At 48.9% G+C, this 14,350-nt stretch overlaps 1 protein-coding gene across 1 annotated transcript; it reads left to right on the plus strand.

The window, feature by feature from the left end:
• Window positions 1-12,067: 12,067 nt before the first annotated feature.
• On the plus strand, window positions 12,068-14,083 carry AtWU_08766 (putative mucin; the record flags this gene model as incomplete). Its single annotated transcript, XM_035503874.1, has 3 exons — window positions 12,068-12,553; window positions 12,607-12,880; window positions 12,933-14,083. 3 exons carry the CDS (start codon window positions 12,068-12,070, stop codon window positions 14,081-14,083), a joined length of 1,911 nt encoding a protein of 636 aa, XP_035359767.1.
• Between the last annotated feature and the right edge of the window lie 267 nt (window positions 14,084-14,350).

The raw sequence follows: 14,350 nt of genomic DNA on the forward strand, positions 1-14,350 counted from the left end.
TTTCTGATACTTTTCTATCACGAGGTACTCATCTCTCGAGGTGGCTCTTAGCTGAGAAAGTTCATGTACCTATGTACATATGTTAGTATGGAAATTCTGCCGTGTTGAACTTGGCTAAGACTAAGAGGGCCGTGAGGTCTCACAGACCTGTGGAGTAAGTATATGCGAATCTGAAAGTGAGTGAGTGTGTATAGTAGTCCAGACTTCCAAAGTTTAGGGTAAATTAACACCCATCGATATCATTATCGAGACCAAGTTAGCCGAGGAATAAGTCAACTAACTCTCTGCCTTGCCCTGTTCTACAAGCTTGAACTAACTGACTATAACTAGGTCTACTGATGATAATACATACGAAGGAGCAACAAAAGCAAAGCAAAGCAAAACAAGTAAACAATACGCATAAGTACTCCGAGCACATGGTCTAGAATTGAACAAGCGTGGAAAGTAAGAGACCAAGGCACTGACTGGTAAACGTTCAACAGCCAACGTGTCCAGGACTAACTACTTTTTGACTCCAAGCCAGCTGATAACACATCGACTGAGTCAATTTATCTGAGCAGGAATGGGAAAAGGTGCCCACCACAGACGCGGTCAGCATCTCAGAAAGCGACGACGATCGCAGCATCTAATGCACCAGCGAAAGGTGTGATCAGTTTAGGTCATTTACTTGATGGATGGATGGTGGTTGGTAACTAATTAATTAATGTTTTCCTGATGATAAACGTTCGCATGGGGGTCATGGATGGATGCGATGGGTATTTCCGGGTTGGGTTAAGAACACACCCCTCCCTCGAGTATGTAGAGCAGCCGCAGCAGTCGCGGTGGCATTGACATCGAGTGTGGGTAGAGGAGGGGAGGGGGAAGAATCCAGATCATACTGAGACCGGTATATAGTCCTTCTGTTAGTGGCAGGGGTGAGAGATCGGAATACGTACTATCTAACCATCCTGTTCCATGAACCAGGGGCAAGAGATTTTGGTACTTTTACTACGCTACCAACGGGGTTGGTGAAAGAGTTGTCGGTGGCTCGGTGTCCCTCCCGGCTTGTTTTCTTCTTCTTGCGTGGAGCGGAGAATGCTGCCACGGAGAGTAAAAAAAGTGGATGATTTCGCAGAAGTAACTCTACCTAGACAGAAGTAACGAAGGACGGATGTTGGTGAACGGTATGCCGTGCTAGGGATGTGTGGTTCTAGGGTGGATGAAGGTCTGATGGTGAGACGAGTTTCGTAAGGGAGGACTGACTCCAACAGAAGAGATCGATACATCATTTCCTTAATTTTTGGAGATGTTCGTTCAGCTGGCGTAGTTTAAGTTGGGGGGAAAGAAGGGCGTGTGTGTGTGTGTGTGTGTCCCCATGAAGGGTTTCTCAGGTGGTACTGTAGCATACGGTATAGATACTCCTCCCAAGGCAAGGCCGTAAAGTAAGACCCGACAGAAACGAGGCTTGCCACTTGAAGTAGCACGGTCATTGGTGAACAAAATTCTACGACCTCGATTTAGTCCGGCGGGGAAGGTTTCAGGCCATACATACGTAGTCCCCAACTTCCGATACTTCCCCATAATGGTATCCGATCCAGACAATCTTCAGCGAGCATAGGAGCGAGGCAAGAGTGCGAACAAAACCCGAATGAGGAACCTTGACGGGGCGATGAACCCTAGCTGAATTCAGGCTCCAGTGGCTACGACGGATGCATCTGGTGCACATGCCGCCAAAGCCTCCGTAAATAACGTTGACTTCGTGATCGTGATGGATCTCAAAAAAAAGACTGCCTCCACCGCGAGAGGCAAACGGTGATATCAAGTTCTGCTGAGCTAGCCATCTGTCGAATGGTCATCGCTGAGCTTATTGCTAATCATCAACTACGGTCGCGTAGCGGCAAGTCGACCAGCATACGATAAGCCGCGTGCTTCCTGAGCAGCCTCGGCTTGACCAATCCAGTATGCCGCCTCCCTGATCTTCCAGGAGCTCTACTTGGTAGTATGCTCATCATCAGCGTCACCTTCCATCACGATTACGAAATCCGGGATTCTGAAGGAATAAGAGGTTGTTTTGCAGGCGGCTTGTAAATCAGACCACCGGATGCGTTCCCCTGGTTCCTCAAAAGTTGCAATCTACGATATAGTCTATGCCTCGCATCGAAAGTCAGACTGGCGATGGCGGCATTCGAACCTTCATGTTGACTTTGGGCCGTGGTCGATGGTGGCTCAACATGAGCAAGGATTGTTGGTCTCGTCTCATACTGAACCGGAGCAACCGCTGCCTGTCCAACGGCGCCTTCAAGGGAGAACGAAGGGATATCGAGTCTCGACTACGACGAGGTCCTTGGTTTTGAAGAGCACGTAGCAGTCATGCCTGTCGGTCGCCAGCAGTAAGCTTGCACACATGCCTGGCTTAGATGAAAGCTTAAGCTGCAGTATCAGCTCGCACGGTGGTTGCGATGTATCATGCTTATCCTCCCCATGAGGATTGTTTGTTTACCCTCCACAATGTTAGCTGTTTAGAAAGTATCGAGCCGCAAGGATGAGTAGATGCAAGGAGCCTGGAAGGGCAGCAAGGTGGGAAGGGACGGGCCCGAAAAATGCTCATCTTCAGCATCGAGCAAATCTCCGAATTATGGACTTGTCCTTGCGTACGCCCTTTTATCCTGACACAGTCCGGTGATGCGATCACTCGTGGACACATTGAAGGTGCAAGGTGATGAAAACTGGGGATGGGAATGACAACCCACGGGCTAGAGCGGCACCATCCAGGCAACTTGCGTGATAAGAAAATCTCCGAGGAGTTTCGTTATCCGACCAGTCCACCTAGTGATAGGCCAGGCCGGTTCATGCAATATACTAGGTCGATTCGAGTATGAAGGAAGACTGCCGCGACTGTGGTCGGGACTCATCCATAGTTAGTTATCTAACCATCCTTATTAATGGATGCTGGGTAATCCGGATGTTTCCTGCAATCAATTTGCAAGTCGGGGCCGCGCGGTACAAGGACGAGTAACCATTAGTATTACTGTCGACCCCATTAGTAATGTTCGACAGTGTCGATCTGTTTCTTTCGTAGGCATCCTAGTACTATCTTTCGACCTTTCCGACAACACACCGCGAGATGCTAATCAAGGCCCATCTCGCCCAATGATTGTGTGGCAGAGGAGGGGATCCCGGAAAGTTAAGAGACCCCCCCATAACGAAGACTCACCACCGGTGGGTTAATGAGGATCACGAACAATGAACCTCGGATGAACAGGGTAAATGTGCATCGGATGCATTTTTGCTGGTGTTGTACTAGGCTGCACTCTGTGTAATTTAAGTATGACCACTTGGAGCCGTCATCATCCTCGTCATTGATGACCAGATACCTTCTCGATCAGGAAGGCCGATGGGTTTCCAAGGCGGTTCAGGATCGAAGGAATTTGGTTGCGGCCTCTGCACGAATGAACGTGCATAGTCTGTCGGGAAACGGAACCACCGTCCAGGGTACCACAGGAATGACCAGAATAGTTCAAGAGGGAGAGAGAGGGGAGAGAAAAAAAAAAGGAGGATTACTTCAATCATCATATTGAATAATGATAATGTGATTAATAGGGATGATCTAGATCAGCGGAAGAGGTGGAAGCGGTTAGTTCCACATTCGAACTGGATGATGCTGAGACACCCTGGTTAGGTAGTGACAAAGTCACATCGTCTAGAGCGCCGGGTAAAAGTAGTAAGTACTTGCTGGCAACAGGCGACCAGGAAGGTTCCTTGGCACTTAGTGAATACCAGCAGCAGTAGCTGCTTCTGCTGCTTTAGTGCTGTTCGGATTGCAGAAGCGACATCCGTAGCAACTAGTTAGTTATCTACTCTGGTGTTGTGATGATTAATTCTGGCGGTGACCATCTCGATTTCTCTACCGCAACCGGACATTGGATGTACACTCGAATATAGCAAGGTAGTAGTAGTATAAGTGGGTGGACATGTGCCATGGCAAGTGAGCCTTTATTCGTTGGCTCATCATCAAGGCACTTTGACTTGCGACTATACGATGCGTTATGGCTAATACGTAGCACTAATGACCATAGGCCTGAGAGCTTCCTTTTTTTCATTTTCTGCGCTCTTCTCGCGTCTCAAGGACCACCATGGAGGGAGGAGTCGGCAGATGACAGCACCTGTAAAACTGGATATCATTGGTCCAGATATCTGGTTGAGATGAATGTTCGGCCTAATGACACGATTAGTTGCAAGAAGAGGCAGGAGATCCATTGAACCCAAAATGGCCAGTCAGGGAGATGAATTTGTTCGAGGCAAGATTCGACAGGGCGCCAAGGCAAGGACAATCAGCAGGAAAAAAGAACATAACGAAAAAGTAAATAATAAAAGAAAAATAAATATGAATGTAAAAGAATTAGTGTTCCGAAAAGGAAAAAAGCTTAAGCTGGTGGTGGTGGTCGGTGTCTGGAGTGTTGTTCGGAAGACTCAACGACTTCCTAACTCTGGCATATTACTGTTTGGCTTACGAAGGGACTATACTTGAGCAGCAGCTCCATAGTCATCGACTATTTCCGAGCAATGACCAAGAAGTTCAGTGGATACTGTGAACACTGAACACGGTAGTCTGGAAGTCCAAGTCCACCAGTTTACCCGAGTTATGTCAGATCCTCCAAGAGCAGCGTATAACTAACTATGGGGCTTCGTTGAAGGCTGGAGACTTTTCTTTTACCCAGTATGGCCTCACTCTCAAGTTTCGATCGCCGCGTCAACTACCCCCGTTTGTTCGTTTAGCACAATTAGTTGCCTGTGCCCGTCGCTGCGCCCGAGTGCTCGGGTGACAAAACGACCCAAGGATTCCCACCAGCCCCAGTTTTCGCATCTGGATTCTGGATGCCGGATGGACCTTGAAGGTTTGAGAATGAAAAAGCGAAGGGGGCCGGAGTCATCTTCATTAGTGAGTAAGTTAAGGTCGGGGTTGGTGGACTAATCGAGTATGGGATGGAGAGAGAGAGGAGAGACAGTCAGTATCTTCGTACAAAAGTAGTCTAGTTACTCTTTTTTTTTGCACTGATCAATCCAAGTGGAGCGTGCGTGCCACTTATTTCCCAGCTCAGAAATAGCCACGACCAATTCCAACACCGTCATCCAGCCCATCATCACCTTTTTCTGCCGGAAGTTCTGGAACACCACAAACCCACTCTGTTTATTTGTTACACCGTATCGCGCTTGAGTCGTGATGACCCAGAAAGCCAGGCTGCAAAAATAAAGGAACACAGACCAAGAGCATGTACACTCGGGCGCTCTGATTCGATGGTTCACCCATCTTTCCCCCCCTTCTTCCCCCCATCTCAAATGAATAGCCCGCGATTATCCAGACTTCTAACTAGTGGCTGTGATACCAATTGGAATGCAGAGCGGCATACTTTCATATGCAAGTGCAGAGAGGCGTCCATGCAATTGTTGAGGTTTCCTATGGAGCTATCACTACCTACGGTGCTTTCTTATGGCGACGCGGACTTGACCGACTATTTTCGGAAAAGAAGGTTGAAGAAGGAACCTAGAAAACCCACCCCGAAAAGGCAGGAAAAGTGCAAGAAGCGCCAAAGGGAAAAAGATCAGGGGTTCTACACAATATGCTACTACTAAAGTGACTACTTACTATTTGGGATTATTCCGAATCTCCATACGAAACCCAAACAGCACCCTATTGTAGATACTACTCCACATACACCGCGACCAGACGTTATCAGTCTTTCACTTTTTCATTATCGGCATTGAGTGGCGTGCAGTTTCCAGTTGCTTTTTCCCTTTCTTTCCAAATCTTCGCCAATTTTCACCTGCGTTGGTTCGAGTCGTCATCAAGATTCCATCCAACCTATGGAGCATCACCTGATTCCGCCCACAAATTCATCTGCGGTCGATCCCCAGTTGGCATTGTCGTGGTGGTTTTAGAGATGATGGTGAAATGATGTGACTGGGGACAACTAACCGCTCTGCTTGCAGGTATCAATGGGAAATACGAATCAACCAAACTATTCATCAGCTCCCGATCGGTAGCAGATGGAGCGCTGTCAAAAGTTTCGCTCATCATTATATTATTGAAGTATGGAACGCAGTCGATATGATTCGGTAAAATTATAGCAACAAGTATGGACGAGCTCCGCAACAATGCCAATCAATCCATAATCCCAGGCGGATTTCGCCCGACGAAGCACTATCATTGCCCGGGCCTTTTGAGCATATTGTGGTGCCAAACATTAATTACGCACGAATCCTTCCTTTGCAAGGCATATATCAAGCCCATCTGCAGGGTACCTATGGATAGTAACCGATGGCCACCGTATTGTTGAGTAAGTCTGGTACACAGTAGTACTCTGGGACTGATGATCAGATCAAAGTCCGTCCAAGACACCACCAACCAACCATAGTGCTTCTCCAATCTAGACAGGGATTCACGTCCCATTTATTCCAACAAAAAGGAAATGCGCCTGTTGCCATTTCCCTTTTTTGTCACCTTTCCTAGGATGAGATTGTCACACAACTCGGGACACGTTCGGTTCTTTTCCCTCTGAATCTCGGCGGATGGAGATTGGAGAGGCCTGGTTTCTGCTCGTTTCCTTTCCAGTCCCAGTCTTTCCAAGGGGCGGCGGGGGTTGATCATTAGCCGCACTTGGATGACCGAGCGAATGAGAGAGGCCTTTGGAGCCTGCTGGACTGGATGCGCATCCCCATCAATCAACTCAGTTGATCTGCTCCTGTGGCCTTGCACTCTCTCAACGCCATGCTTGAACTATCAGATTTGGATTTGGATTACTCTTCCCCCCTCCCCTGAACTTTAGTAGTACGTGCATGGGGTGTGTGGATATGGAGAAAGGGTAAAAGAAAAGAAAAAAAGGACACTACTACGGCAGTCTAGGGACAGGGAGGGAAGTCCTCCGACGGTGCAGCACCTGCTAAGGAACTAACTAGAGTCACTTACTTCACACAGGGAGAGGAAACGATCGTTACGCTAGCGACAAACGATATGGATGGTCATTCCCCAACCTGTTCGGGTTCGAGGTAAAGAATAGGAAAGCCTCCGTGATTTGACTCTTTGATAATCGTCGCGCACAAGGCTACTAGCTAGCTAAAGTTCGAGGGCCATCGGTCGACAATCAGACCCCGAAGTCAGCTCGCCGCCCCGAACGCAGAAACGAGACGCGTCCGGAAGTGGCCCAAGATGAGACACAGATTAATACTCAGCCGCCAACTATTACTGATCATCGGGCGGTACGAGGTATATGAAATCATAATCAATGTCAATAATACTACTAATTATACTCGAAGCGCGTGCCGGGCAGGAATGATTCGAAGCAATGGCGCGTTTCCGCGACCCATGGCCAGCCAACAAGTCGGACGAAGGAAGAGAGGGCTCTTGTCCTGGTCGCCACTAGTAGTTCCATAATCACCCCATGATGGTCCCAACCATAATACAGCACTTCTCCAATGTCGGACTCCATCCTGTCTTCGCCCCGACCATCCCACTCTGGTCTCTGCATACTTCGTACCATTTGCGGAACATAATATTGATTGACGCAACTTGCAAGAATAATACACTAAAGAGTGTGATCGGAAGTGCGACCGGCCGGTGTTACAAGGGACTTTTCTCCTTTTCATTCTTCCTCTTGTTTGCATCGAGCCATGGTATGGCAATTCTTCATCAGTGAGTAATAGTAAGTAGTAGTTTGGCACTACTCGGCAGTGGTAGTGTAATTTATTTCATTACTTCATTCTGCTCTCCTGGCCTGGAGACCACCAAAGGAGGGACTTAGCGTCCTTCACCAATGCTAGGGGACCCTGGAGTGGTAAGATGGATGGTGTGAATGTTGTCTTGGATCAAGCGACGCACCCCCCTCCATTGTTAGTTTCAGGACTACTGCCGCGGATATCTGCGCAAATGTGGGTGATATCAAACCATGGATGATAGGGTTCCTCCTTTCGGCAAAAGTCAATGACAATAATAAAGGACGTACACGAGCAGCTGACAGGATGTACAGAAAAGAAAAGAAAGCCAAATCAACAGCCGCCTGCGCCTGCATGGGTCCTTGGCCAAGTGGGTGGGTTCTCCTTTTTTTTTACACTTTTGTATTTTGGTTTTATTTTATTTTATTTTATTTTTTGGCCTGCCGGGAATGACCAGCAAGCGGCGCCCTATCATCTCGAAACCGAGTCATCGCAGTGGCTGCAAACCGGTGGCGGAAACAACGAATGGGCCAGATCGGATTTCATTGCTGGAGACTAAGTTACTACGGTAAAAGGGAGTACTTTTCTGGGCTCGTAGAAGGACACAGAAACGGTGCGCCCAATTTCATGGTTCGGTCCATACACGGAACATTACGGCCGGGCGGAGTATGACGGCAGAGAAGGGGGTAGAGGAACCTGGAAAAGGCGCAGGCGAGAGTTGGTGGTGCCCTCTCGCGGATTGGACGGGTGGTGTCTGCATGTGGATATTTACTACAACCTTCTGGTAAGAGTGGTCATGACTCTCACTAGAATACTACCACCACCACTACGACGACGGACTACTCACCTCATCCATCGCCCGGGGGGCCGGTGGATAAGGTATGGTATGTTACTATGTGGCACTGTCCGCAGCAAGTGAGTCGCAGGAGACTTCGGGTTGGCCCCGCGGTCATCCACCATTACCTATTCATTATTCCATTACAACTATCGCATATGCCCGCTAGTACTAACTGGAAGGATCTTTGGGAAAAGAGAACAGGCCCGGCAGTCAACAAGTCAAGTCACAAGGGGGGCGCGTCGTCTTGCTTCTGGTGGTGCCGAGCCCAACTTAGTGGTACCTAGCGAGTGGCTCCCTTCTCAGTCTCAGCTGCCCTCCGGCTCTCTGCCTAAGGTACGGGGGTGTGTGTGTGGGTGGGTGGCTTCTTGAGCACCTTGTTCTCCAGTTCTCCAGGCCCAAACCATTCAGAGTGGAAAAGGCTCAGGCCCACAGCGATTGGCTGTGTGTTTACAGATCGATGGAGCCCGGCCATTTGCTTCTCCTCCGATGATTGGTCTCTCAGTTCATTACGCCTCTCTGGATCGTTGTGTGCAGCTTATCCATCCAATTCTCGTACTCACACATGCCTTACATGCCTACATGATGGATACGCAACATTTTGCCTTGGCCCCCTCATTACACAGCGAGTGGATAAACGGCCAGACTAACATATCGTTCTATACTAAAGTTTTTCCCAAAATTGTCCAAAATGGACCGGGTAGTTAGTGGTGATGACGGGCGTGTGTGATGCGTGTGTGTGTGTGTGCCCACGACAGAGAAACACTATATCGGTAATACCGATACGTCGGAGCAACTCTTACCTGTCTGGGTCGGAGGGGTTAATCCACTTCGAGTTTAGTTGCAACCAGACTGCCCAACCACTCAGTCTGTTCTCATACCTCCCAATCTATTCGGACCCGTTCCATACTTGACACGGGCGAGGTAAGTAAAGTGAGTGAGTGAGACTGGTGCGAGTGTTGTTTTGTAAGGAAGTACGTACTACGTACGTCTGGCACATAACTTACTTCATTTCGCCCATGACAACCCGAGCCACCCACAGCTGAACCCGGTACCAGACTTACTTTGCAGAGTAACTATCCTTGCCATCACTACCTCACTAGGTAAGCACCGCCTTGCCGGCAACTGAACGTTTGACTTTTTCTGCGTTTTGCCTGGCGCCTTACTAAGTAAGTGACTGACCACCTCGCGGATGCTCCAGTCTCCAATCTAAGCAAGCCTCGCCGTAGTGACCACCAACCTCCAGTACCAACCACGGACTAACTAGAACTGTTTTAGCCACCGTGACCCTCTTACGGCTGCCGTACGCAGCGATCCATAATTCCATGCTCCCCGCCTGCCCTCTCTCCTCTTTGCTCTGCCCTCCCCTCCCTTTTCCTGCCTGTCCCCAGCTCAAGTTGCTGCGCACTTTAATGAGGTGAAGGGGGCACGCTAACGCTTTTCGGGAAGGATGCCGTATGAATTGTTTGATTATTACGCAGCAACCAGAAGGCAGTGTTCGATTCCGTACCGAAAGTTTTCCATTCCTTTGCCTTCCGCCTGGTTGAACTAGAACTGGCGATCAACCACATTCAGAGTGCACAAACCTCCCTTCGTCCACTCTCTCTCTCCCGTGCCTCCCGGGGGCTGCTGAGCAATGCCCACCCCTTCTCCCTTGGTGTAAGATATCTTTACCTTTTTCCGTTTCCTAATTCTTCCTTCCTATTTCATTTCATCATCATCTTCATTATTATTATTTTTTTTTTCTTCGGGGGTGGGTTTCTTATTTTGTGTTTGGTTTATTTGATTTTCCATGAGATAATACATTTTCACTTCTGCCTATTTATTTATTTTATTTCTTTTACGGTCGGTGCTTTTTGCTATAGTAATAGTAGTAGTTGTAAGGACCTCTTCTTGTGGCTTTCAGGATGATTACTGCATCTTGATCCGTTTTAGTTAGAATAGAAAAGACCAACTGCAACGGGAGACGCATAAGTAAACACTAAGTATGCTCAGGTGTGAGTAGCTAATCAGGGTGAGGAAAGTGGAAATAAAAAGCAAAAATAGGAAAAGGAAAGGGAAAAAAAAAAGAAAATAAACCAAAAGCAAGACCAATCTGGGCGGCACACCACGACGGTTGCAATGCGACGCTAAACCCGACTTATTATTGGATCTGATATGGGTCTTACGGAGTTAGCAGGCACGTATTATTCCAAGACCGCGCGAGGTGCTGTCCGAACTTCCACCCCTCTTCCTTTTTGCTCCCCCCTCTCTTAGTACTCTCTCTAGTACTTACTCTCCCAAAGGCGAAAAAAAAAAGCCCCCCCTCTCTCCCTCCCTGGACCAGTAAAATGACCTATAGACACTAGAACCTAACGCTGGATCTGGACTAGGGCTGCTGACCTTGTTACCCTTCCACTACTCCGTAGCATGCATCCACTTTGTTCCCCCCCCCCTCCCCGTGGCTCTGACATCAACCGGTATTTCATTCTCTTCAAGACAAAGCAGAGACAATCAAACCCGGGCAGCCAAACCGGAACCGACCCAAACGAGGCCAGAAAGGAGGATCAACCCTCTGGACCTGCGTCCGGGTCAAACTCTGTCTATCCTGTATGGGCACAGCACTTTCTCCGGACGAGAACTAGCCTACCCTGGCTCCTCTAGCGGAGTTGCTCTGAAGATGATTAGCCATTTGCTGGATGGAGGATGATGTCTTGACTTCATCCTTCATTATTAGTACCTTTCTTTTACTTTTTTATTTTATTTTATTTTTTATTAATTTCCTGATTTTTATTTTTATTTTCATTATTCGGCCTTATTCAATTGATTCCGTCTCCTCTATGGCCTCTCTATCCATCTAAGGTCTTTTTTATTTATTTCATTTCCATCTTCAATTTTTTTTCTTTTTTGATTTCCTTTTTGGTTCTAAATTAACTCTCTTGACTTTCCTTTATGATCGTCTCAATTGCCCTTTGAATTACCTGAGATATAATACCTTTTTATAACTGGTTGTACTTGCAACCTAAATTATTGCAATCTATACCCAGAACCTCATCTTCCATTCTTCTGTCACTACTACTTACTTTCTATAACTACTACGACCCTTCCTACACTTCGTTGACCTTTAATATACTTACTATGTGATAATCCTTTTTTATCCTATTTTCTTGGTCCCTGCTTCCATTATTCCCACCCCCTTAAGTGCCTTCATTCCATCTGGGAAAGCAGCATTCACCGGATCCGCTGCTGTTGCTATCCTACCAACTCCTCCCCCGCAGCCAGGCTGATATTCCCTTGGAACCCCAATTCTTTTGTCGGCGATTTCCTCGTTTGACCTCGTGTGTGTTGCTTCCATCGTCTCGACTTGTCGCAACAAACCGCCGCATACCACGCCCGAAAATTGAAGATCTGGGAAGTTCCCGGTGTTTAATAACACCCGACTCAAGAATAACACCAACTTGGTCAAGAGCTAGTCCAATGCGAGCTCTCTGACAAGGGTGTTACCTTTACATCTCCATCCTCGATCCAACTGCTTCAATCCTGACGCCATCCTTAAATACCACCCATATGTCTCTCCCGATCCTCTCAACGAAGCCGTATCTCCCCGCCCTCCACCCGATCACTCCTACTATAGCTCCTTCTTCGCGGACTGAAGGCTCGCTCAGCGCAAGGAAACGACCTCTTGAGGCTATCTCAGAAGTTCCCGATTACACCTGGACTGCTCCCTTCAGGGACGGTCTACCTACCCCTCCGAACGATATGAATAGCGTCACCGCTTGCAGCGCTCTGCCGGCGTCTTCCTATGGCGGCAAGCTCGATGGATATCAGCTTCCACCCTATTCCAAGGTGTCTGATTATACGCGCATGTCTTCTGATGTATCGAACGGGGCGGTCTCTTCGTCCCAGCCGAAATACCAAGCGCCGGTCAAGGATACCATGACCTCCGAACGAGAGTCTCAGAAGAAAACCAGCTCCAATGGTGTTGCGTCGTATCTCCAGATTCCTTCGTCTATCAGCAATAGCAAAGGCAGCCTGGCTGAATTTGCAGCACAGGTAAGCTGGGTTCTTCTATCCATCCTGGATCTAAGATGCTGACTGGGCAGTAGATGACGTGCCTTTTCTGGTTCGAAAGTACCGCGAAACTGAAGGCCGTGGAGGACCGCCTCAGCCCGACCACATCGCTTGCACCAGAAGCAGTTCCCGCTGTTGCGTTCCAAAAGTGGGTGACAAACATCTTGTCAACTACGCAGGTCAGCCAGAATGTCATCTTATTGGCACTGCTCTTCGTCTACCGGTTGAAGAAGTTCAACCCGGGTGTGCGGGGAAAGAAAGGCAGTGAGTATCGGCTGATGACCATTGCCCTCATGCTGGGCAACAAATGTATGTCACTCCCTCGTGAAATGGTTATGGACAGAGAACTGACAGAGTCTAGTCCTCGACGATAACACATACACCAACAAGACATGGGCAGAGGTCTCCGGAATCACAGTCCAAGAGATCCACATCATGGAGGTGGAGTTCCTCAGCAACATTCGCTATAACCTGTTCGTGTCCAAAGAGGAATGGAATGAGTGGCACGTCAAACTCGGGCTTTTCACGGACTACTTCAACAAGGCACCTCGAGCCTCCGAAAAGAACGAGAAACACCCTACTCCACCAGTCCTCAATGTGTCGCCCACTTTGGGGCCATCTCCTCGGGCACAGTTGCCGTCACCCTCGACAAAGTTGCCATCGCCTCCCGCATCCGATCCTCTCCGTTCGCAGCCTTGGGCTATGCCTATGAATGCCGTGCCATACACTGGCGCACCTCAGCTCCCGAGCGACTTGCCACCGGCCACCAGCTCTCGGAAGCGGTCCCGTGAGGAGCCACTGGAGGAGCCACCAGCGAAGAGAACAGCCATGCCAAACAACATGCTCACCTCAATGCCGTCACTTCCCCCATCATCAGCTCTCACAAGCATCCCGGCCTTGCCTCCGGTTTTGGCGTCCTCCGGTGTTCCCCCTCACCTTCCGGCTATGTCCGAACCGGTCTCGCGACTCCCCCGTCCCAACTTCCCATCACACACCCTTCCCCCTACCATGCCGGCGTTGTCTCAACTTAACCCCTCCGGTCGAGTCATGCCCCCGGTTTACAACCCTTCTGCGAACTGGGTTCCGCAGATGCCACCTGCGACGTCGGTTCCTACTACTGCCGTTGGACCTGTGGCCAACGGAATGTACAACACATCCATCTCACTGCCCGACCCCAGCAGACACCACAACAGCCCGTTTGCAATGACATCGGGCACAATCTCGCCCGCAGTTTCTGCATACTCCGTTCACACTCCTCAAAACCACCTCTCTCCTACCTTCTTCCTGGCAAACCGAAACTCGCCTTACCGACCGGTTCGCAGTGTCAATACGTTGTTGATCCCACCTCCGTCGACGTCTATGCAGCAGCAGCGCATCCCGTTTGAGCACATGCACTACCAGCCGCTTGGCAAGTCTGAGCGGAAGACGGGCTTGCTGCCATATTCGCACCCTGAGGCTTGGCCGCATGGACACTTCCCGCAACCGATCTTCCACACCACCCCAAACTATTAGATGGCTTGCCGTTATCGAAAGACACTTTTTACGACTAGATTTTACGACGATTTACGAGAAGAAGCTCGCATTCTTTTCTCTCATTTGCTTGTCTCGCACACTTGTCGTTCATGTTTGCCCCCTTGTGTATACTGTACAAAACTTTCTTCACTCTGTGTTATGACCTAGCATTATGACGGCGTTGGCATTTATAGATGGCCTTTGTACTGGGAAGGATATGTTTGCATACTTGGCCATGGGAGGGATTCTGATTGATTTATCGAAGCA

The sequence above is a fragment of the Aspergillus tubingensis genome, assembly GCF_013340325.1.
Source record: "Aspergillus tubingensis WU-2223L DNA, scaffold_9, whole genome shotgun sequence".
In the NCBI taxonomy this organism is placed as follows: Eukaryota; Fungi; Ascomycota; class Eurotiomycetes; order Eurotiales; family Aspergillaceae; genus Aspergillus; species Aspergillus tubingensis.